Source organism: Diabrotica undecimpunctata, chromosome 7, assembly GCF_040954645.1.
Source record: "Diabrotica undecimpunctata isolate CICGRU chromosome 7, icDiaUnde3, whole genome shotgun sequence".
In the NCBI taxonomy this organism is placed as follows: domain Eukaryota; kingdom Metazoa; phylum Arthropoda; class Insecta; order Coleoptera; family Chrysomelidae; genus Diabrotica; species Diabrotica undecimpunctata.
The window spans coordinates 80,058,845-80,085,944 of record NC_092809.1 but is presented as its reverse complement, the minus strand read 5'-3'; the positions used below and the strand labels follow the sequence as shown (position 1 = coordinate 80,085,944).

The window sequence follows — 27,100 nt, the reverse complement described above, 5'->3', positions numbered from 1 at the left end:
TATTATTTCGTCTAAATGGGTTTTCAAGTTGAAAACAGATGCACAAGGCAATACTCGATATAAGGCTAGATTAGTAGCTAGATGTTTTTCTCAATCTTGCGGAATAGACTATCTTGACACATTTTCCCCTGTGGCTAGAACCTCAACCCTAAGGTTATTATTTGCTTTATCAGCTCAGTTAAATCTGTTTGTTGAACATTTTGATGTTTTAACTGCTTTTTTGAATGGGGAGTTGAAAGAAGAGGTCTATATAATGCAACCTGAGGGTTTTATCAAACAGGGAGAGGAAGAAAAAGTTTGTTTCCTCAAACGATCATTCTATGGATTGAAACAGTCTTCTAGGGCCTGGAATGATAAGATTAATCAAGAACTATGTAAGTCTGGTTTTCAAAGACCAAAAAATGAACCTTGTTTATTTTTTAAAATTGAAGGAAAGTATATTATTATAATAATTTTGTATGTTGATGATTTCTTTGTAATTCATAATAATGTATCTATGAAATAAGAATTGTTTAATGATCTGCAAAGCAAATTTAAAATAAAGGACTTAGGATAAGCTAAACAGGTTTTAGGCATTCAGATATCTAGATATAATGATACAATTTATCTAAGTCCAGTTTTGAATTTGTCTTTCAGTTCGAACAGACGATAAAATCACATTAAGCGGAGATAAGTTTTTACGGTAATTAAAACTCGATATTTATATTTAAATTTAAAGTTTGTGTAAATATTTCGGTTTAATACTTGGAATTTTAGTGTATTACCTCCCCTAATGGGGGAGGAAAATAGCAATAAGACGCAAATGTGCGATGTTAGTGATGCGACAAGTTCCCCAGATATGGATATGGATAAGGATATGGAAATTGGTGCGAATTCCGGCAAAACAAGGGAAGTTAAACTGTATCATGTTTCCTCTAATAATTATGATTTTCATAGCTGTTGCGTTTATATCGAAAACTTGACTAATCAGAACATCTCTCGTTTACATCCAATGGTGGTGGGGGAAATTTTGTATCAAAAACTTAAAATCAAAAACCTAAAGGAAATTAAATCTATAGGAAAAAATAGAGTTAAAGTCATTTTAAAATCTATTTTGGATGCAAATCATCTAGTAACACATAATAAGTTAAAAGATGAAAATTTAAAAGCCTATATCCCTAACCATCTCTTGGAAATCAAGGGAATAATTGACGATGTAGATACGAGGTATGATACTGATTATTTAAAAAAACATATAGACTCTTCCGTTAAAATTACCGACATTCCGTTAAAGGTAGATAAAGACGGTAAAACAGAATACGTCCCCAGACGAAATATTATAGTTACATTTGAAGGAAATGTTTTGCCAACTCATGTCGTAGTTAATTTTGTGTATTTACCGGTAGAACGATTTGTAGGCAGGGTAATACAGTGCTACAAGTGTTTGAAATTTGGTCACATTTCTAAGCAATACAAGGGTACACAAGAATTTTGTATACGATGTGCACAAATTAAAAATGATAGTCACATATGCGATACTAAAAAAACTTTTTGTATACATTGTAAAAGTGAAGATCATATTTCGATCTCCAAAAGTTGTCCCGTTTATGAGGAACAAAAAAAAATTAAAAACATGTTAGATCAAAAAATCTCCTTTCTAGAAGCAAAAAGATTTAAAGAATCATCTTTTTCCGAATTTGTTAGTAACAATAAATTTTTGATATTGTCAAATCTTGAAGAAAATTTTCCAAAACTACCTAACGTATCTGATGACATTATGTCATCTCATCCACAATCCTGTTTCACAATCCCCTACAAATTCCTCCACATTTCCTTTTAGATTTGGCCCGTTGCAGCCTCTACCACCTAATCCCAATAAACCTAATAGTTCAATAGATGGTGAAAAAAACAAGATGGTTATTTCGTTAGTCAAATTTTTTTCTGAATTTATAAAAAATGTAAAATCATTTGAGGATGTAGAAACACTGGATAATAATTTGTTAGCTAAGGGTTTGCATACTATTCTCGAGGATATTTTTAAAGGTACTTAAATTTATGGCTTTAAACAATAAACTTAAAATTATGCAATGGAACGCTAGATCAGCTGTTGCAAATAAAAACAGCCTACTCAATTTCCTTATTAAAGAAGATGTTGATATTGCTCTTTTAAGTGAAACCTGGTTCAAAAATAATGTTGTATATAATTTTAAAGGTTATAATATTGTTCGTCAAGATCGTGCAGACGGTTTTGCTGGTGTCGCTGTTTTGGTAAAAACGGGTATTTGTAAATATTAAAATTAAATAAAAACTTCAATAAAGAGCTGCTTGCCTGTGGTATTAAAGTTAATTACGATAATACTCACTTGAGTTTTCTCTTTGTATATAGATGTCCAAAAACCAAAACCAGAATAGAAGATTGGACAAACTTATTTTCTCAAGTGAAGCACCCTTGCATTATTGGGGGTGATATGAATGCCCACAATGCGCTCTGGGGATCATCAAAAAATGATAATATTGGCGATCAAATTGTAGAGACCCTACAGGATCTTGATTTCATTGTGATGAATAATGGTCAACCTACTTGTCAAGGAAATCCAGGATATTCAGTTTCTATGATTGATATTACGGTTTGTCCCCCTTCCATTTTTTCTAAGACAGATTCTGATACACTTGGATCAAATCACTATGTTGTAAAAATAGAATTCGAATACCCAAGAGCTGTTAATGAGACCATATATCCCAAAAGTAAATGGAATACTAAGAAAGCTAATTGGGATATGTACGCTGAAATAATCGAGAATACTTTAAATGAAAGTGGACCTATATCCCCAAATGCTGAAGAAAAATATAATCTTTTATTAGACTGTATCAATAAAGCTTCCACACAATCTATTAGCCAATATAAACCCTTTAAGTGTAAGAAACGGACTCCTTCACCATAGTGGGATGCAGAATGTGATCTAATTGTTGCAGAAAGAAAAAATGCATTAATAAAATACAAGCAAGATCCATCAGTTGAAAATTTTATTAAATGTAAACAAGCTAGTGCACACGCTTAGAAATTATTGAAATCGAAAGCCAAACAAAGCTGGGTTGATTGGTGCTCAAAATTAAATAAACAAACGTCGCCTACTTCGATTTGGAATCAAGCGAAAATGTTGAACAGGAAAAGGGTCAATGCTCCATTTCCACTAGAAGATTCGTGGATAGCAGAGTTCTTCGACAAAATTGCACCACCATATGTGAACAATCACGAAGATTCAATGTTATTCAATCCGAATCATAGTCATTTTCTCTTAAAACCGTTTACTATGCTAGAATTGGACTGTGCCCTTAGTGACCGTCCTAACACTTCTCCTGGTTATGATGAAATCAAATATATTATGCTATTGAATTTACCAAATAATGCAAAAGAGTTACTTCTAAATATTTTTAATTAGATAATTAGAGAAGGTTCTAACATTTCGGCCTTCAAACATATTATTGTCGTTCCTATTCCCAAACCTGGGAAAAATCTAAAATTAGTTGAAGCTTACAGACCCATATCTTTATTATCTTGTGTACAAAAAACTCTAGAGAGAATAATTAAGGCTAGGCTAGAATGGTGGTTACTAGAGCAGAACCTTCTACCCAAAGAACAATACGGATTCAGGAAAGGTTTTGGTACTTTGGATGCATTGGCTTCCCTAGTTGTAGACATTCAAAACAATTATTCCCGGAACAATTACTTACCGGTATTATTTCTTGATATAGAAGGTGCTTATGACTCTGTGTGTCTAACAGCACTCAAAGAAAAAATGACAAGAATATTTCAAATTCCAGCTCAATTTGCTGATAGTATTGTTAATCTTTATTCAAACAGATTAGTTTATTTAAGAAAAGAACAAATGCTCATAGGTCCCAGAATCGTAAACAAAGGATTACCTCAGGGTTCTGTATTGAGTCTTATCCTGTTTAATTTGTACGTAGCGGATTTGTACAATATTAAAATAAATAACATACCATTCAACCTCATACAATACGCAGATGATTTCTGCATTTATACAGAACACAAAGAATATAAAAAAGCAATCAAAAACTTGGATAGTATCTATCAACTACTTCAAAAATGGCTTTATAAAAACAATTTTGAATTATCTTGTAATAAATTTCAGGTTTGCATTTTTACCAGGCATTATAAACCTAACGATCAAATAATTAAATTGGAAGAGCATCAATATCCACTAAAAAATAAGGTCAAATATTTAGGGATGACACTTGACAAACATTTGACTTGGAAGGATCACATTGAGGATATGTTAAACAAATGCAACAAGGGAATAAATTTTCTTAAATCGATTAATAAAACGTGGTGGGGTGCTGATGTAGACATAGCGTATATTCGCTCTATTTTGGATTACGGAAGCATTTTTTATGGATCAGCCAGTAATGTATTGCTAAATAAAATAAACGTAATACACAATTCAGCTCTACGTACATGTTTAGGTGCTATGAAGTCCACACCAATTCAACCCTTGTATTTGGAAGCCTTGGAACCACCTTTAAATATCAGACGAAACTTCCTGACTGAAAAATTTCTGGTAAAGACATATATAAAAAATCAATCGTTATACACAAAGCTCATCACTCTGAATTGCTATGATTTGTCTACTAAATACTGGGAAAAATAGAAATCGCCCTTAGTCTGCGAAGCTCTGCAACATAATATGGAAGCATTAAAAGAGATAGATAAAGCTACGTATACACTTCAAAACATCTCATATGCAACATATCATGTTTCAAATGCAGATATCATGGTACCAAAATATAGTGACAGTATACACATAAATAGAAAGATTATTCACTCAATATTATCAGAATTCGAAAACTCCGTCGTTATATATACCGATGCCTCCAAATCATCAAACGGCACTGGATGCGCTTTTTTTATCCCATTGGAACGAATAGAACACACATTTAAGTTGAACTCCCAGATCTCTATTTTTACAGCAGAAGCTCTTGCAATATATGAGGCCTTACTCTATGCAACAGAAAGTAACTCGGACCATATAGTAATATTATCAGATTCTTTATCAGTTTTGACCTCTATTGGGAAACCGGGATTACCAAATACGTACAGTTGCCCTTATATTTACAAAATTAAGGATATCAAACAAAAGTTAGTAACAAGGGGCAAAAATGTACTTTTTGTTTGGATTAAAGCACATATAGGTTTGGAAAATAACGAACATGTAGACCAATTAGCCAGAGAAAGTATTATGTCTAGTAGAAAAACTTCGTATAAAATCACGGCTTGCGACTTTCTGGCTTCCTTAAAATTAAGATTATACCGAAGGTGGGATAATATATGGAAGGAATATTCCATTGTTAGCCCAAATAGATACACTTCTCTTCAAAGAGATATTCCTAAAACTCCTTGGTATAAGTTTTTTAATGTACCTAGAAAATATGTTACCACGATCATAAGACTGAAATTTGGGCATGCTTGTTACCCCAAACATTTATTTAAACTTAAGATTTTAGATAATGATCAATGTGAATTTTGTACAGAAGAAGGAAACCTAGATCATATATTTTTCAGTTGTCCCAGAAATACTATAATTTCATCCAGATTAATAAATAATTTACATAAACACAATATATTAGCCCCTTGGAACCTTCAGTACCTATTATCATTAGACTCGAGAGCAGTGTATGATTTATTAGTTATGTTTTTAAAAGATAGTAAAATAACCATGTGAATAATTATACATTAGTTAATAACGTAACCTTTGTCTCTTACCCAATTGTTTAAATTCCTTTCTTACCGTGGCCTAGTGTTGTATGTAAAAAAAAATGCCTTGATGGGCCCCTAGGCGAGAAGAGAGTGACCCTGTTTACTGTTTTGTATACTTTTTTAATATAAACTCAGACAACCTTTTTTCTACCATGTTGAGTTTGGCTGAATGACTAAAAGTCTATGCCAAAAAAGTGTCCACTCCATTGGAACAAAATGTAAAATTAAGCAAATGTAAAGATACCAAATCTCATTTAAATAATGTTCCATATCAAAGTATTGTAGCGAGAATAAATAAAACGAGCGGTTCGAATTTATATACATATATTTATTTATAACTTTACAGTTCGGTAGTATCTTAACAACTAACTTACTTCTAACATTGCTACCTATATATACCAAAAGTATTATGTTCGAGAATGTTCTGGCGTAGTCCCACCTCTAATTCGCCTACGTGACCGGTTATTCTCTCTCGCACTCGATACTCCGCGAAGCTTCTCAAAGAGTATTAGAGATGCAATGAAACCGTTACCTGGGCCATGCCGAACGCATGTTCGTAACACTGCTCCCCTCTTAAATCTGATCGTTCCGATCAGCAACTCTATATGTAGGCACAGGATGGAGGAATCTACAGGACTCTCCAGCTCTGCATGAACCCTTTAGAAAGAAATAACAGTCTACTGACTTTGAAGGATACGATCTCATCGGGTTAATGCAACACACAGTAATTCGTACGCCGGTTTCTCGGAAAATCACTTCAAGCATGCTTCTGACAATCTTCCAGTCCAGATTATCTAGTGCATGGCCTATCTTGGGTAGGGCCAAATTCTTGATGTCGTAATTGCACACAATTTTCTTCAAATTAGTTACAGCACGCCATATATCCTCGTAGCTTGCCCTGTCTGTATACGACTTCCTGGTCACCATATACAGCAAAGATCGAGAACCATCTTCTAATCTCAGTACTCTTCCAACTTTAGGCTGCTGTTTTTTTTTATCTCGTCCAAACGACCGAATTTCTTATAAAATACGGATGAGATTCCTTTAGTCATCTCAAGATCTTGGGCAACACAGTGGGCTAGAGAGACGTTATGCGGAACACTAAAAAGATCCTGCTGAACTTCTGTGGTCACGCCGAATCTAGAACTCTTTCTCTATGCGTAATTTGACATAAATTCATTAAAGCTTGGTCGCCGGTTATCTTTGATTTCATGTTGAAGGGTTCGTGCTTCTTCTGTTTCATTTGAGCCAGCATATGGTGCAAGACGATTTATGTGAACTACTTTTGGTTTACCTTTCGGCAACTTTTTAATTCGGTATATTACGTCATTTATTTTCTTTTTAATTTCAGATGGACCTTCCCATTGTCTTTGCAGTTTAGGAGACAAGCCTCGACGACGTTGTGGATTATAAAGCCAAGTCACTGGCTATCTGGATGTGTTGTCGGGCAAGTTCATGTATGTTGTTCATTCTTAACTTCAGGCGGTCGACATAATCTTCGCTTGCAACATGTTCTTCGGAAGGTCTGTAGCCAAACTCTAGGTCGCAGGGTAAACGAACTTCACGACCTAACATCAGGCAGGTTGGAGTCTGGCCTGTAGTTTCATTCACGGCCGAGCGGTAGGCCATTAGGAATAAATGAATGTGCTGGTCCCAATCTCTTTGATGTTCTGATACAACTTTGGATAGGTGTTTACCCATTGTTCGGTTCATTCTCTCGACCATTCCATCTGATTGAGGATGCAGGGGTGTCGTTTTGGTCTTATTGACACTAATCAATTTACAAACGTTTTGGAAAAGGGTTGACTCAAAGTTTCGCCCTTGGTCGGAGTGGATCTCCAAAGGAACACCAAATCGGCTAAAGAATTCTTTAACAAGTACCTCTGACACGGTAGCAGCTTCTTGATTTGGTATCGCATAGGCCTCAGTCCATTTCGTAAAATAATTCATGGCTACCAGGATATATTTATTTCCATCATTTGTCTCTGGAAGTGGACCTGCAATGTCGATTGCTACTCTTTTCATAGGACTACCAACATTGTACTGTCTCATGGGTGCCCTCTTTTTACCAACTGGACCATTACTGGTTGCACACAGTTCACATTTCCGGCACCATCTTCTTACATCATCTTTACAGTTCACCCAATAGAACCGTTCTCGAACCTTTTGCAGAGTCTTTGTGATACCAAAGTGTCCACCTGATGCACCGTCATGCAACGGACGCAATACTTCTGACACTTTACTTTTAGGTACAATTAACTGAAGCTTAGTTTCTGTACCATCATCGTTCTCAAAGGTTCTATACAAAAGATCATCATTAAGCACTAGGCAATTCCATTGGCTCCAGTAACACTTGACTTCGGGACTACATGCACTAATGTCCTGCCAAGGTCTTTCACTTCGACGCATCCAATCCAATACTCTTTTTATACATGGATCATCTGCTTGAGCGTCTTGTAGCTGTTGAGGCTGCCATTGATCATTAATGACGGTGGTTCGTCTCACGGGGCAAAGTCGTTCTTCTAATTCAAGACAATGATTACGATTTGCACTGTATGACCGTCTTGACTTAGCATCAGCATTTGAATGACTTTCCAGCCCTGTGTTCGATTTGTTCTAGCTTTCTGACCGTTGTATTATTTTCTTGCAATTTACGGCGAATGTGACCTACGTCGCCATCTGGTTTCGTGTCTCTTCGGCATCATGTTACGAACTACTTTCCGTACGATTTCCTCTAGACGTTTATTGCTTTGTTCGTCGCTCTCTTCAGAGGTTCGTACTCGATAGCTCCGTGAAGCTTGAGCTGTTTCATGTTCCTAGGCAATAGCGAGCGCTCCATCTAAAACTTTCGGTCTTGCTAGTCGTAAAGCTTTCTGTAGTTCACTGTCTCTCAACCCATTGACGAAGGCATCTACAGCAATTTCTTTCAAAATGTTGTCTGGTGCCTCTGGATAGGCCAACAGCGCTATACGAGCAACATCTGCTTCAAATTCTTGCAAACTCTCACTTGCTCGTTGGATTCTACTTCTTATTTGTACTTTGTAGACTTGTTGTAGATGGGCATCTCCGTAACGTTTGTCTAGTCGAGTAAACAAGGTCTGGTAACATTTTTCTTGACCCTTAGGAATTGTTCTTAGGATATCCGCAGCATCACCTCGTAAAGCAGCAGTCAAAGAAACAGCTTTTTTTTGTTCTGTCCAATGATTGGCTGTCGCAATAGCTTTAAATTGTCTAAGGTATATGGACCAAGAGGACTTTCCATCAAATGGTGGCAATTTGAATCTCATATTATGTGTCGTTTCGTCTCTAGATGATTCTTCTTTTACTACCGGATCTAAGGCTATTGTATTAACTGGTGGTAGCACTTTTGTGTTAGTTATCATGGTATCTAATTGTTTAATCTTCTCTTCTACGTCTTCTATCTTGTCGTTTACATTTTTCTGTATCTTATCAAATGTTCTTGAGACTTCTTCAAATTTGTCATTGTTTTGATTACATACTTCGTCGAATCTTCTAGACATATTTTCGAATTTCTCTTCATTTTGTCTAGCTACTTCTTTAATAATTTGAGAAGTTTCATCGAATCTTTCATCATTTTTTTAGAAGTTTCTTCTATCATTTGAGACGTTTCATCGAATCTTTTGGAAACAGTCTCGAATTTATCATCAGTTTTTTTAAAAAGATTCTTCAATTTTTTGCGAGACATTTTCAAATTTCTCATTTATTTTTATTAAAACTGTTTCTTCTGTCTCTGGGCCATCTCCATTCTTGTTAAGAACATTCTTCAGTCGTTCTTGGAGAATCTTCTTGGACCCGCTGCAATCTTCATCGCGTTCTTCTAGTTGCTCTCGCAACTGTTTTACTGAGAGTTGTACTAGCAGCATCTTTGTACAGGCACACACGTACTTTTTTAAATGTTCTTTCGTACAAAGGACACTACCGAACTACGCGGATGTTCCCGACGAACAATACTTTTCAAAAGTTCAAAAGTCTTTTTCAAAAGTCACTGCTGAATTTATTTGCAAACCCCACACCTGACACCAACTGTAGCGAGATTAAATAAAACGAGCGGTTCGAATTTATATACATATATTTATTTATAACTTTACAGTTCGGTAGTATCTTAACAACTAACTTACTTCTAACATTGCTACCTATATATACCAAAAGTATTATGTTCGAGAATGTTCCGGCGTAGTCCCACCTCTAATTTGTCTACGTGACCGGTTATTCTCTCTCGCACTCGATACACCGCGAAGTTTCTCGAAGAGTATTAGAGATGCAATGCAACCGTTACCTGGGCCATGCCGAACGCATGTTCGTAACAGTATTATTGGTTGTCTTATGTATTTGGCTGTGACCACAAGACCCGATATTTCTCATGCAGTCAGCATGTTGAGTTAATTTAATAATGGTCATACCATTGAACATTGGCATCAATTAAAGCGATTAGTTCGTTATGTAAAAAATACAGTGAACTTGGGAGTTTCTTTTACAAAAACTGATTATTTTAATCTTGAAGGTTTCTCTGATGCTTCTTGGGGTGATGATCCTGAAGATAGAAAATATTATACCGGTTTTGTGAGTAAATTAGCCTGAGGACCAATATCTTGGGAAAGTAGAAAGCAAAGAACTGTTGCTCTTTCATCTTCAGAAGCTGAGTATATCGTAACGTCAGATGCTTGTAAGGAAGCTGTATATTTAAATCGCTTACTACATGAAATTTGTAAAGATTACAAAAATAATGTTACTTTGTTCGTTAACAATCAGAGTGCAATTAAAATTGCAGACAATCCAATGTTCCATGGTCGGACCAAGCATATTGGTATCAGGTACCATTTCATTAGAGAGGTGGTAGCTGAAGGTACAGTTGAACTATTGTATAAGCCACCTGATGAAATGGCTGCCGATGTATTAACCAAGGGTTTGCCTAGAGTTAAGCATGAATGCATTTCTGACATTGGCATGCAGATAATCAGAAACTAAACAATTATAATATGCATCTGTGTATTTCAATTTTTTGTTTAATTTCTTGATGTTCTAACTTTACAGTTTAAGGGAGAGTGTTGGAATAAGTAAATTTACTATTAATATTTAAACTGTAAGGTTCAGAAACATTTTTTGTATTATAAGTAATATGTTGGATGGACTGTTTTAATTTTTAAGTTCATGCGCATTGTGTGCGAATGTTGTTGTTAGATTTTAACCGCCATGTTGACATGTTATAAGTTTTTCATTAAATTCATTAATATAAATAAATACAAACGTTTGTGATTTTATTTATATATTAAATTTAAAGGCCTAATACCTACTACTGTCAATGTAGTAGTTACACGAAGTGGCTATTATCATGGTGGATGTATTTTATAAAGTTAAATTATTTAGTAAATATATTATTTATTAAAATTTTTGTGTATTTGGATTAGAATTCGTCGGGAATAGGATTAATAAAAATATGATGAAAAGAAGAATAAAAAGTAATCTTAATTTATTATTTGTACAATCTGCCAAAATAATTAATTTTGTATCAATTTAATTTTATTGTCACATAGCAGCAGTGTCGAACGCGGTTAAAATTGGGATGGGTGACCGCTACGGAACCACGTAGCTGAGGAACACCTCGTTGTTGTCTTACTTTTTTTTTAATTCTTGGTATTATTTTAAGTACTTTTTTGGAAAATGGTAAGTATTAAAATTAGTTTATTATTAAAAAAAAATACAAATAAACTGTTTAAAATTTGTTTATTTCATTGAAATCATATAATAGAAGTATAACTTCTTACGTGTGTACTAAGTACACATACTGTTCCAGAAATGAACATATTGTTTTTAAAATATAAAATAAAAATGTAGTTTTTTAGACTTTTCTTAGTGTAGAATAAGTAAAATAGTCACTTTATCTAGTTTGCTCGGGACACCCGACTCATTGACGCCTCAACCTCCTAAATAGTTTTCACACCTAAATAAAAGAGGAGTAATCTTAACTTTTACGCATCAAGTAGTATTATCAGCTCAGTTCATTCTCACACATCGCCCGTGAGGCATGTGCATTTTTAAAACACTCTCAATTCATGTATAAAATATTTCTCTACGCCGAAATCGGTTTTTTATACATACGGTTTTCTCTTTCACGTGTTATAAAGAAAGAATTTTTTGACATTGTATAGTACACTACGGCCGTGTTGGGCCTCTCTACTTTAAAAATATTTAATTATAAGTCGATAAACTTAAAGTGATTTTATTTCTCTGGAGCTATATTTGCTCACATTAACAATCCTTATCCTTCAACGGTCACTGAAGAACCAAACCTATGGAGATACATCCATACAAAAGTCCTTTGAAGTAAGGCTTGAAATCAAAAGATTTCCAACCCTCGAGTGTGAGTAGCCAGTTATAAGGCTCCCCCTCACACACTCTTTTTTTTATTGAAGTGTTTATTCTTTTTCCCTATTGGGGATATTGATGGACTTAACATTAAACAGCTTGAACCTTATACCGACTATTACTAGTATAAACATAAAAATAGAACGGTAATAAATACATTTAAAAAAAGTCACAACAACAAAGTTAATATTGTTAAGAAGATTTAATATTACCTAATTTTGAGACATACAAAACTATCAAGTAAATTCCATAAAAAAAACAATTAATATTTTTAATATCTCGCACCTTTAGGGAAACAGTGACACAAGTGCAAATGGAATCTGAGCTATCACCAAGATTTATTATAATTAGTTAAATGTCAACATTCACCATACTCCTGTCTCGGATATACCATTTTTAGATCATTTCTAGTATGTCTGACACATTTCTTCTAAATATCTGCATTACATTTTTCTAGTGCCTTATTCCACATATTTAACACAGCAGTATCAGAATGCACATGCCCATCTATACCAATATACTTATTGTAATACGACTTGCAATTTGTCCAAAATATTTTCGGAGGAACTCGTCAATTACATAAATATTTTCTTTTCTGTTATTTTTGGCTATTTGTAGCAATTCAGCTTTAGAAAAATGTGGGTCATATTTAATAATATTTGTTATCAACCAACTGATAATTTATCTTTCCTTATAGTAGTTGAAGGTTGTTTATTTAAAAGGACACTGTGGTAAGGAGCATTATCCGTTACAACCAATGATGGCTCTTCTAAATTAGGTATTAATTGTGTTCTTATCCACTTAGTTAAAAGTTCATTGTTCATTTCTCCATGATAATCAGTTACGTTAGATTTTGAACAAAACAATAAATTTGCTCCCAAAACATATCCTTTGCGTGAACCAGCGTGAACAATTACAAAACGTTTACCATCATAACCTCCTGGTTTTCGGACACTTTTGGCACTATTGTCTTGCCAAGAATTTGTTTTATTTCCTTTGGGGTAAATCCAAGTTTCATCTAAAAAACAACTTCTCTTGTAAATACACTTTCAAGTTTTTTTATATATTTACGAAGGAATCTGGCTCTTAGAGCAACAATACTAGTTTGGCCAATTAATGCTCGTCAATTGTCATCCTTTTTGAATTAAAATCCGATGTCTTTTAACAATGTACTAAGCGATGATTTTCCAATATCCACTTCTTCTTTATCCCTTAATTGACAGGTCAAACTCCGCAAAGTAACATTCTTCTCTGAAAAAAAAAAAACGAATTAATTATTGTCTTTTGTAGCCAAAAATAAGTAGATAGAAAATTTCATGAAAATTGAAGTACCTACCCAGGTGCTATTTTATCATAAAATTCACACTGAAGAAATCAATACTTACTCTGTTGGTATACAGGGTGTTTCAAAAAGGTATGTCATAAATTAAATCACGCATTCTGGGGACAAAAATAAATTTATTTTATCCAACTTACCTTAGTACAAAAGTTTACACAAAAAAAGTTACAGGCCTTTGAAGTTACAAAATAAAAATTGTTTTTTTAACTTATCCTCTAAACTACTTGACATTTTGTAATAAAAATGGACACGTTACTTTCTTCTTCTGTAAGCATCTTTCATAAAAAAGAAACAACAAAATTTAAGAGCACAGAAAAATTTTAAGGGGTATGTGCAGCCCTAAACCCCCCAAACTTTTGAGTACGTTTAAATCTAATGAATTTTGTGGCATCATTAGTTTAACACATTATTTTAAAAATTTTTTTGCCTCCTATCACTTTTTTCAAAAAACAGTTTTTATTGAGTTACGGCCCTTTTCATTAACCTTTAAAAAATTACGTACAACTAAATAAATGGCTTAAATGAATTACCAAGTACAAAAAATATATATAACCTCTATAAATATAATATTACAATAAATGTTCAAAATGAAGCCCATTTTCTTCAATACACATTTGGTATCGTTTTAATGGAAAACCGAATGCGCTGAAAAATCATTCAATCTAAATTGATTTGCAGCTTCAAGTATTCTAACCCTCCATTATTGTTCGTCCTCTATTGTTACAGAATACGCTTTTTCTTTCATAAACACCCAAAAGCAAAAGTACATGGGGTTAAGACCTGGACTTCTGGGTGGCCAAGAAATAGGTGCGTCACGACCCCTTTCAATCCACCGACCAGGATACTGCCTGCAAAGGTATTCCCGGACTTCATTACTGTATTGTAGGTAGAAACCACAGATTTTGCCTTATTGCAATATTCACTTCTTCCAAATACTCTTGTAAATCGTTTGCCAAGAACTGCAAATAATTATCACCATTTAAATTGTTGGGAAGAAATACAGGACCTATTAGATTGTTATCCACAGTTCCTGCTCAAACATTAACTTTGAAAGTCCTTTGGTAATGAGTCGTTTTTTTGGCGTGAGGATTTTCGTCGGCCCAAATGTGCTCGGTTTTTATTCTATTTCTACTAAAGGTAGCCTCGACGGTAAACAAAATAATTCTAATAAAATTAACATTTTAAAATTAACATAAAATTAACGGTTAATCAACCGATAACTCTTGAACCGTTGTTAAGTGATAGGGTTTAAGCAGCTGATCCTTTAAACGCCTCCAAACCCTTACGTGAGGAACATTTAGTTGAGCAGCTATCACCCTTGTACTTGTTCCAGGGACTTCTTCAATGATTTCTAAAATGTCTTTCATCTATTATTGGACGACCACTATTGCCAGCAACTTGCGGTTGGAATATATCCGTTTCCCGTAAACGACGATCAATGGTCAGTAATAATCGTCTATCGGGTGTATTTTACTGCATAACGCCTTACGGCTGCTGTACTATTTCCTTGACATTCACCTACGATATTCCCGATAGTTTATGAAATCATAACTTAATCTGATCCAACTTACCCAAAGTTAAATGCATATCTGCATGCATATCAAATTTTTTAGTATTAATCTTATTCACACAATAAATGATAGCTTCAAATTATTGACTATTATTGATAAAACTGTTTGTAATTATTGTATCCGTAGAAACTAATTGTAATTTTAATTAAACTAACAATAATTATGTTTGAAAATATATAATTCAAATGACATACCCAAAGACTACAAGTTGAATAATTTAAAAAACCAAAAAAAAAAAAAAAATTCAAATAAATCAATAAACACGAGAAATGAGCTAATGTGACTGTCAATAGACATTCTAAACGTCAAAATTTACAGTAAACAAGGAATCTAAGACATGCTATATTGTTGATCCTTGTTTAACTTATTGCGATTTCTATGGATAAGCGGCTTAATTTTGCAATACTAGATTCTCTGAGTAAAAAAGAGACCTAGTATAAAAAGTAATTCGTGAATAATTTTATGCATGGGAAAAGATATAATGGACGTACGATATAGACATTACTATGATTTATATTTAACTTAAGGTAACATTATTAAGTAGGCTTGTCATAAGTACTAAATGACAAATTAATATTATCAACGAGACACCATGCGAAGACCATTAATGTGAGATTACAAATGAAGGGGTTTAATTTGTGATTGAACACACTGTAAATTAGGAAATATGCTATGAAAAACATAAAAGATACCAATTAATGATATTTGCCATTTTTTACGATTCTCATGAGATCAATAAAATTTATTACTTTCATTGACCGGTCACTACGGAATTCCCATTGTTAGAGCCTATTCTTTAAAATCTGTAACTAGAAATTTCGATTTTGAATTTTGACAACAAATATAAAATGTTCCTAAAAAACGCTGAATTTAAACTTTCGCATAAACATTACAATCTATCTAAACAGATTTAAATTGCACAAGATTAAACAAGTACGTTTTTTGAAATAACATAAATTCAGCTACAAATTCTACTCAATGCTGTCTCTGTGGGAGCACTTCCCGTATCGTGAGATCGGTTGTAATTTGATAGTTTAAATTCAGCGTTTCTTAGGTATAATTAAAATACTTCATATTTGTTGCCACAACTTAAAATCAAAATTTCATGTTATAAGTTTTGAAAATTAGGCTCTAAAAATGGAAATGTTATATCAACGGAAGTGATACATTTTATTGATATCATGAGTATCGTAAACAATGGAAAAAATTGCGCAATCTTTATTTATTTAACAGCTTTATAGAAACTGACTACATTTGCGTAAAATACAAAAATTAAGTCGAGTTGACACATATTTTATTAAAAAATTGATTTCGCGCGAGTAACTGACATTAAAAATCGACGGTGGCTTCAAGCATTGTTTCTACGAGAACCGTTCATTCTACACAAAAATGCTTAAAACCATTTTTGTTCAAAATTATCTCAGCTACACTTCTTGTTTAGAACATTTTTTACTACGGCGTACAAGATTCTTGGTAAATCGATGTTTTCCGTCCCCCCCTACGAGGGGGATTTCGGGGGAAGCTCTTGGGTATTAGTGGAAAAAATTTTATCATTTTTTCGGCAGTCTCAAAATTGACATTTTCAGCTTGTTTGTCTAGTTTTTAGAGATCAAATCTCTGGATCTAAATACAAACTTATAAATAAAGATATATAATTCGGAAAGTCGACCCCTGATGATAATGACCGTTAAGCTACTTTTGTTTTCTTAAGCATTTTTTTAAACAGCATTTTTTGTTCAAATACATTTATATCATCTTATTTTTTCTTAATTTTCTTTTTTTGTTTTCAGATAATCATTGAGGGTGTCAGAGGTAATGGGTATGTAAGTGATATAGCTATAGATGATGTTCAACTTATTCCGAATTGTGAAAATGAAGAAGAATTTACGACAAACATGTGAGTGTAAAATCTATGTTATTTCTTACAATTTTTACATAGTAAACACTACATGTCATGTCATAATATAAATAAGTTACTTATGTATACATAGTGAACAAATATAGTGAAAAATAGAAATATAAAAATATATATATATATATATATATATATATATATATATATATATATATATAACTATATATATATATATATATATAAACAATTCAGTTACATGTAAAATAGTTTTCATAAAAACGACCACACTAGGAGTTCAAACAAACAAATTCATGTATACTATAGAAACAGTATTCTAGCAAGAAGTGTTTTGCTAATTTATAAAATTGTTTAGAATTCATTGATTTAATACCAATAGTTTTGTTAAGGTGTAAAAAACAATTATACAGATTATAATCTATTGTATTAAGTTGTCTAACACACAATTTGAAATACCTTTTGTTTCTTGTATTGTACTGATATTACAACAAACTTTTAACAAACTTTCAAATATATATATTGAAGGTAAAGGAAGAATGCCATACTTTTTAAACAAGGGTTTGCAGCTGGTGCAATATTCTGCTGAGTCAATAATTCGGATTGCTGCTTTTTGAAAAGTGAAAATTTTATATGCATAGGACGGGTTTCCCCAAAAAACTATGCAATATGTCAGCATATCATGACCCATTCCAAAATAAACTGACCTAAGAATATTTCGACTCACAGAAGTAGCCAATCTGCGCATGGCAAAAATCTGTGAGGCGAGCTTCTTATACAATCCATCAATATGGTGAGGCCAGTTCAACCTTATCCATAGTAACACCTAGTAGCTTTACTGTCTTAGATGGTTTAACCCATCAATCGGAATTAAATACTATTGTCTGGGTTTTCTGCTCGTTTAACTTAAGTTTGTTACATTAAACCAGGATTTAAATTTTTCTAATCTTTCCTGACTGTAATTAGTTTAACGTCTACATAATAAGGTTGTGTCATCTGCAAAAATAACACATTTGGTGTTTTCCAACGCATTCGGTAAATCATTTATATATATCAAGAATAGCAGAGGTCCCAAAACTGATGCTCGTGGTACTCCGGTTGAAACTAGTAGAGGATTAGATTCTTGATTATTAAATCCAACAATCTGTGTTCTTCCTGTAAGATATGATTTTCAAAGATCATGTATGGTACCCCTTATTCCATAGTACTCCAATTTTATCAATAGTGTTTGAATATCCACACAATCAAAAGCTTTTGTAAGGTCACACAGTAATCGTTTAGTAGGTTCTATTACTTCTAATAAAGCTTAAGTTGTTGAGTATTTATTTTCTAAAACCAAATTGAGAGCTAGATATAATTGATTTGTTATCCAAATAATTTGTTATATGATCTTTAATTAGGATTTCAAAAATTCTACCTATTATTGGTATTATGGTAATAGATCTGTAATTGTCTGGAGCATTTTTATTTCCTTTTTTATGTAGCGGAATTACTTTTGATATTTTGAATACATCAGGCCAGTAACCTTCGTTAATACATTTGTAAAAAATATTATTGTGAGTGGTTCAACAATTTTATCTAGATATGCCTTAATAATTTTACTGTTAAAACCATAGTAGACAACATATGAGGAATTTTTTAATTTGTGTATGCATTAACTACAAAGTTATCTCGTAACTTCACGTATAACGTCGCGTTATACGTGAGTGAAAATGATAGTTGATACATCAGATAACTCAAGAAGAAAGGCAAGTAGTTAAGTTAAATATGATACATCACATGAATTCGACTATTATAACTTAACTACAGGATAACTTTACCTTATATTTAACTTGAGTGATAAATGACAGAGCTGAATATTATGTGCAATACTTATAAACTTTAAATGAATGAAAACTATTCATAAACTCAATTACTTCCGATCTTAAGCTGTTAAGTTCCTCTGTTTATATATATTTTCTGACGTTCCAGACATTACTACACAACTCCGGATTTTTCGATGACATCTCGAACATTATAGATTTTTAATACTTCTTCTTTTTCGTCAAGTGACTTTTTCTATATAGAATAAATCTTACAAATACTTTTACGCCATATAGACACCTATCTATTGATAAAAGCTTGTTTGCTTTCAAAGTGCATATATCACTAAACCAGTACATGCTAATGAAACCAATAAAAAGAGGCCTTAAAATTTATTTTAAATATATGAAGGAAAAGCCACTGAATTTTTTTTTATTAACCCCTGTGCAGTGTTTGTAGGTAAATTCCATAAAATATTTGGGAACAAATATCAATAGTCAGTGTAATCCAAAAAAAGAAATCCTATCAAGAATCAAACAAGCAAGGAAAACATTCATGAGCATTAAAACATTTTTTACAAGATCAGACCTTAGTCTACAGCTTAGAATCCGAATGATCAGATGTTACGTTTTTTCTATCTTACTGTATGGCTGTGAAAGTTGGACAATGGACTCTGAAATAGAAAAAAGAATAGATGCCTTTGAGATGTATATATACAGACGAATGTTGAGGATTTCATGGGTACAAAGAGTTACTAATGTTGAGGTACTTCGTCGCATGTGTAAACAAAAAGAATTACTACGAATAATCAAAGAGAGGAAAATGCAATACTTGGGTCATGTGCTGAGAGGCGAAAGATATGAATTACTTCAAGTTATACTGGAAGGAAAAGTACAGGGCAAAAGATCAGTAGGAAGACGCCAGAACTCGTGGCTGAAAGACCTGAGGAGATGGTTCGACCGCTCATCCGCAGAGATCTTTCGCGCAGCAGTTTCCAAAACTACAATTGCCATTTGGATCGCCAACCTTCGAAAGGAGACGGCGCAATGAGAAGAAGAAGAAGTGTTTGTATACTGCTATCTGGTCACAAATGACCAATTATCAGTTATTTTCTGACCTAACATAATAACAGCAAATGCTTAAATCTAAGGCTTACCCTATGGCTTACTCTTATTTTATCTATTAACTAATGCACTACAACTAACATGCAATAATTTCACAGCACTATACTCTGCTTGGTACACTAAACTGTTACACATTTACACTAGCTCAAATGGTTTTGTCCTTATGAGTCTTCTCTTTAGTTCAGTGTTGTCAAGAAGCTGGATTGCCTCGACATTCACATGACTATGCAGCCTCTGCTCGTGACTTGCTGCTGTTCTCTTGATTATTTCGATCACAGTTTCCATACCCAGATCCTGGTGGAGGTTGCTGTTACGGATATAGCAAGGAGCATCAACAATGTTTCTCAGTACTTTGTTTTGAAATCTCTGGATAATATGTATATTACTACCTTTGGTGCAGCCCCAGAGTTGGCACCCATATACCATACTGGCCTCAGTACTTGCTTGTAGATGGATAATTTATTATGAATTGATAATGTTGAATTTTTTCCAATCAGCCAATACAATTTCTTATATCTAATATCAAGCTCCCCTCTTTTCTTTTTGACATGGACTTTCCAGCGCAGTTTCGCGTCTAGGGTGATGCCCAAGTATTTTGCTGATGTTGCATAAGGAATTCGGGTATCATTTATTCTAACTGGTAAATTTTCTATTTTTTTATTTGTAAAGTTAACGTGTGCAGATTTAGTCTCATTTAATTTTATTCGCCATTTTCTGGTCCAGTTATGTATTTTATTTACTGATAGTTGCATCAGTCGCTTCTTTACTAGTGTCTCCTATCGCCAGTATGGCTGTATCATCCGCGAAGGTGGCAATAGTATTTTGTTCTAGCTCTCGAATGTCACACGTATACAATAGGTACAGGACCGGACCTAAGACGCTCCCTTGTGGCACGCCAGCTTTGATCTCCCTTAAGTCGGTGTAAACTTCTTCTTGTTTTACTCTGAAATATCTATTCGCAATGTATGATTTCAAGATTTCTGAATACTGTTTAGGCATGAACGTTCTTAGTTTATAGTTTAAACCATCACGCCAGACTTTATCAAACGCCTGTGCTACATTCAAGAAGATTGTAGAACAGACTTTATTTTCTTTTAACGTTTTTTCTATTATATTCGTTATTCTGTGAACTTGATCTATAGTGGAATGTTGATTTCTGAAACCAAATCGATGATTTGGTATAAGATTTTTTCTTTCTAATATTGGTTTTAATCTTTTCAATAGAAGTTTTTCAAATAGTTTTGACATCACCGGAAGGAGTGATATTGGTCGATAGGATGTCACTCCATTAGGATATTTACCTGGTTTGGCGATCATAATTACTTCGGCTACTTTCCAGAGTCTGGGAACATATCTCAATCTAAAAGCAGCATCTATTAGGTGTGTCAGCTTAACTATGGCTTTTCTTGGTAGATTTTTTTAATAATTCGCCTGTTATGAAATCATATCCTGGAGCTTTCTTAGGATTTATATTCTCTTTTATCTCTGTTGATACTTCTCTTAGTGATGTTAACGTTATTCTTTCTTCAGTTTGGAATGGTTCTTCCCATGTCATTTCTTTACCATCATTGTGGTTGGGTTTGAACGTGCTTTCTAAATGATCTGCAAATCGTTCTGCTTTCTGTTCGTTACTTCTAGCCCAGTTGCCGTTTTCCAACTTGATAGGAGGAGAATGAATAATTGGTCTCTTCATTCTTTTTGTTGCCTTCCATAAAGAATAATCTGTGTTCTGGTCAGCTGTTCAATTACTTAGGATAATTTCTTTTGGATAGTTGTTCCCTTTTGTTCTAGAAGTTATTGTGGGAGTATTTTCCCAAGCTGATTGTTGGATATTTTTTATAAAGACTTCTAATTCGTCGTCAAGTTGCCTCGTGTTTCTCAATGGCACAGCAAGATTAATTTTGTGTTCTAGGTTTATTTTGAAGCTCTCCCAGTCAGTTTTTTTTATTAGTCAATATTGGATTAAACTCTTTTTTAATCACTGTATCACTCGTAGTTAAAATTATCGGTGAGTGATCAGAGTTCATGTCCCAGCCGTCATTGATATCCAGATAGTTAGCTGAGATATTTTTGTAAATAAAGAAATCTATCAGGTCTGGAATTTTGTTCCTATCGGTAGGCCAGTATGTTGGTCTACTAGTAGAGATTACTTCACCCTTTTGTTCCTTAACAGCTGACAATAGTTCTTTTCCTTTAGTTGTAGTTAGTCTAGAGCCCCAGTGGGTATTTTTTGCATTGAAGTCGCCACCGATAATGTATCTTTTTCCTAAAGTGTTCATAAACTCTTTATATTGCTCTCTTTTAATGGAGTGTCTAGGAGGACAATATATTTAACTTATATTTAAGGTATGTGTTTTCATCTTCACACAGACTGTTGTAGCTTGTATGTGCTCAGTTGCATATTTTAATTCCTCATGATGCAAGATGTTATCTTTAATTATAATAGCGCTTCCTCCTTTAGCTGCATTATCTGGGTGTACAGTAGAATATACTCTATACCCCCTAAATTTTACATATGACTGTTTAGTGAGGTGTGTTTCAGAAACGAGACACAGATCAATTTTCTCAATATCTAGTACTGCTTGCAACTCGATCTGATGTTGTAACAGTCCATTTGCGTTCCACGCCATTATTCGGAGGTCTTTAGCCATTTCTGATTTTCGGAATAGCTCTTTTAGCGCTATGCTCTAGTCGGGTAACTCTGATATCGATTTGAGTTATTTTGTCATTAATCTTGGTGAGCTTTTCCAATATCATTTTTAATGTTAAACCAGTTTCTTTTTCTTCTTGCGATGATGCATGTTTCCTTGCATTTTTTGTTACATCGCTGTAACTTCTATTTTCAGTGACCTCTGCCGTTTTTAGTTTTTTGCTTTCAATAACTCTATGGGGCGCTTTTATAACATTGTCTTTGTTTGTTCTCTCGTTTCTTATTGTTTGTAATTTTTTAGCTACATAACATCCGCGGTAGTTTGCGGGATGGTTTTCGCCACAATGAACACATTTTGGTTTATCTTCTGGTGGTTTTTGGCAATCTTTAGTAAGGTGTTTACCAATATATTTTACACATCTTGGCTCCTTTTTACAGTATTTTTACGTGTGTCCGTAAGCCTGGCATCTTTTACATGGTGGGACTAATCTGGAACTCCTTAATGGCTCGATTTCAACTCTCGCACTAAGTATGTCTGTTATGCCGTAAATTCTATTTATATCTTTATCCTATCTAAATGTTAGGATGAACATATCTAGTGGTTTTTTAGTTTTCCATTTGAATTTCTTGTCAGCTTTAATGGCTTTATATTGTCGTTTTTGTAGGTCTTTTACTATTTCCTCTGGTGGCCATGTGTGATGTAATTTCTTAACAACAACTCTAATTGGTCTCTCTTGCTTATTTTCATAAGTGTGGTACGAAAGGTTACTCGTATTTAATTTGTCTATTAAAGCTCTATAATGATCGCTATTGGCTGTATTAATTTTTATAACTTCACTGTTTATGATTTTCATAGTGAAGGTAATACCAGCCTCAGTCAGAAGCTTGCTTAGGTCAACAGCACTTTGAAAACCTTCTACTACAACCGGAGGTGGTGGTTTTGTTTTTTTTTATTGGTCTTTCAATTTGTGTTTCTGCACTTGATTTTTGCGGAGAGGGAGGAGATAATGAGGTATCCATTTTACGTTTTTTGTTAGTTTTCCTGTTTTCGGTTCTTATCCAGCCCGTTTCATACGCTAAATCTTCTTCATCGGTGCAGTATTCAAGTTTATCTGTTTTTAATTTCTTTTGTGATTCATCAGCACTTGCGGTTAAACCTGTATGTTGTTCGGCTTTTTCCAGCTGCGCTAATCTCTTTTCCATATCGGCGATTATTTGACTCAACCGTTGATTATCCATATTAAGTCTCTTAACATTTTCTTCTAAATGACACCATGCATTATAAAGCGACTGCTCATTTTGTAAACGTTTCGGTAGTGGAATAGATTTATTTAATCAATATCATGCTAACTACCCCATCGCATGGAAATCAAGATGTTGGTGGATAAAAATATTTTACTACCTTTTAAACACAGCAATAGTAAACAGCTATATTTTATATAAGGAGACTCTGAAAAAAAAAAACTCAAGTTCCAAGCCTATGGCTGCATTACAATTCCGCAGTGAACTAGCTGATAATTTGATTAGCACTTTTACTTTCAGAAAAAAGTCTGGACATCTATCAAACTCAACTTTGAATCCTGGTTTACACTTACCTACCAAAGGAGCTTATAGGCTCTATGCTCTTTGTGCTTCACCTAAAAAGAAACAAATGCCCAGCAATTTGATTTGTCAAGTTTGTAACGTTGCTCTATGCAAAGATTGTTTTGCACCCTACCATAGTAGATAGAAAGTTCTTAGATATAAATTTAAAATATTCATGTATTTGGCTTTTTTTATATTTTTATAATTATATACCATTGCCCAGCAAGTATTAGTTGTTTGTCAAAATGCACACTGATAGCTATATCTACCACCCTTTCCAGCTCTTCTGACTAAGTAAATTTTTTTTAAACATTTTTTGTTTCGGTAATGATGCATATTTAATTACTTTTATTATTCAAAAGTATATTTTTACAATAAAAATAGTTGTGCCAGTTAAAGGAGTAAAACGGTGTTTAAACTCCATTCGCTTAGCTCGGGCATATTTTGACATATTCATTGTCGGAAACCTACAACACAACAATTCCTACTTCTCAGTATTAATAGCTCAAATATACTACTATTGCAGACTTCTTTCTTTGAAAAAAGAAGAATTATTCTAAATAGTGGAAGTGTATACTAAACCCATAACATTTTGGGTAGTATATATTTATTTAAAAGATATTGTTACGTAAAAATATGAGTCATATTTAAAAAACCTGTAAACATGTTTTTATTCACATGTTTATGTTTTAGATTTTACGAGAGGCTTCTATCTACCTGAACCGGTCGAGACGATGACCCGGATTTAGCTTCTGGACGAGCCGATACCAGTTTACCGCTAGTCGAGAGGGCTGTCGATGATTCTAGCTTAACGGTACTGGCATATAAAACAGGAGCTTTCATGGAAGGGAACAGTTAGTTAAATCTGAAGACTCGCGCCCGCGATTTTAATTGTAGCGTTCGTATAAAATAAATTATGTATTATTGAGTAGTTAAATAAATTAATATAAGTTATCGTGCTTTTTAATAAATTAAAATAAGAACCTTGAATAAAGACAAAAGACATGAATAAATTTCATTTCATTGGTGTCAAAGTGAATATAAAATAAATTGTGAAAATGACTACGATTTATGAGCTCACAGTTACGGATTTAAGAAGGCATCTTGAAGATAGGGAATTAGCTTCTACCGGGAAAAAGGCTGATTTAGTCTAACGACTAAAGAACGCTTTAAACGAAGAAGGTTTGGATCAGGAAACTTATATATTTGAAGACAAGCATGTTGCTGTTATCTCGTCGATTGCGAAAGTTTCTGGTGATGTGGCCAAAGTTTCTGGTGACATCGCATCATTAGAGAACAAAGTTTCTGACGATATTTCGAAAGTTTCTTCTGATGTAGCCAAAGTTTCCGGCGACATCGCTTCGTTGGAAGACAAAGTTTCCAACGAGATTTCTTCGCTGGAAAGCAAAGTCTCTGCTAACATCTCTTCGGAAATCTCTAAAGTCACTTCTGAGATGTCTGCCCTCGACGATAGAATATCTTCGTTAAAAAACCAAGTTGCTGCCGATAAGTTGGCCTTCGAAGAAAAGTTGAAAGAGATGGAAAGGAAGATGGAAGAAACAGGGACAGCAGAGAGAGGAAACAATCCGATTACAGTGGAGACAAAAGAAGACGAGACGAAATGTAAGTTGGAGACACGGCCGAAATTTGAAGGAAGTGGAGGTTCTATTCATGTTAAAGTCCCAACTTTCGACGGAAAATCATCATGGAACAACTACATGAAACAGTTCGAATCAGCCGCAAGAGCGAATGGATGGTCTGAAAAAGAAAAGGCTGTAAACCTGACTATCGCTCTTCGAGGAGATGCCTTAGATGTGCTTCAGACCATAGCCATAGAGGAGACCGATGATTTCGAACAACTGAAGAAGAGGTTAAATATGCGATATGGCCACGAACATTTGGAGCATGTATATCAGTCGCAGCTTAAAAATCGTAGACAGAAGAAAGATGAGGCTCTTCAAGAATATGAAATAGATATTGCCAGATTAGTACGATATGCTTATCCAACAGCTCCCGAAGACATGATGGAAAAATTGGCCGTTCAAACGTTTATTGATGGTCTTCGTGATCATGAAATGCAGAGAACACTGCGATTAGCTCGTCACAAGACGCTGGTTGATGTCCTCTCCGCCGCCCTTGAATACGAGTCAGATACGCAGGCCTCTGGCGGGTACAGTAAAGTTAGGACTGTAAAAGAGGAAGGAGGTGAAGATTAACTTGACCAGCTCGTTAATATGATGAAAAGCATGACATACAAGAAAACGAAGACCATCAGATGCTGGAATTGTGGCGAAATAGGACACGTACGAAGTTCCTGTAAGCACCCTAGGTACGACGCAAATCAAGAAACTCACCATCAGGAAAACTAGAACTAGTCAGCCTTAGGGGGGCAGCTTCGACCCAGAACTTTTCCAAAGACCCTCTCATACTAATAGCTTCTTTGAAATGTCGTGAAGATAGTGTATATGTAGATGGAGACATAAATGGTAAAAAGCATACGTTGTTGGTGGATACCGGAGCGACCAGAACCATTATACGCCCGACAGTTATAAACAGCCGAAAGAAACTGTTACCAACGAGGTTGCGACTTCGGACCGCTACAGGTGAAAATGCCAACATTCATGGAGAAATCCAGGTACAATTGGGAATTGGAGCAGAAAAGTTCGTCCATACTGTTATAGTTGCTGACATCGAAGAGGATGTTATATTAGGAATGGACGTAATGAATATGCATGGATTCCAATTGGATTTTAAGAATAAGGTAATCAAAGTTGGCAACGAGGAGGTATTTCCTCATCCACATAATGACAACACTGTGCAAGCAGCCATTACAGAAGATACAGTCGTGCCTGCGAGAAGCGAAACGATCATAGTAGCGCGACTACAGGGAATTGTAGACGAAGGGACACCTGTTATGATGGATCCTTGGAACCACGACGATGAGGTTGGTCGTGGAATCATAATTGGAAAGGAATTGGTGACTTCGGCTAAAGAAATTCCTGTGAGACTTATCAATGTCA

At 34.3% G+C, this 27,100-nt stretch overlaps 1 protein-coding gene across 1 annotated transcript in view; it reads left to right on the top strand.

The window, feature by feature from the left end:
• LOC140445523 (uncharacterized) overlaps positions 1-27,100 on the top strand; it is a 297,375-nt gene that overhangs the window by 129,190 nt on the left and 141,085 nt on the right. Inside the window, exon 6 of the mRNA XM_072537615.1 lies at positions 16,840-16,946. Within this exon, the coding sequence (XP_072393716.1) occupies positions 16,840-16,946 (107 nt within the window). The remainder of the gene's footprint in view (positions 1-16,839; positions 16,947-27,100) is intronic.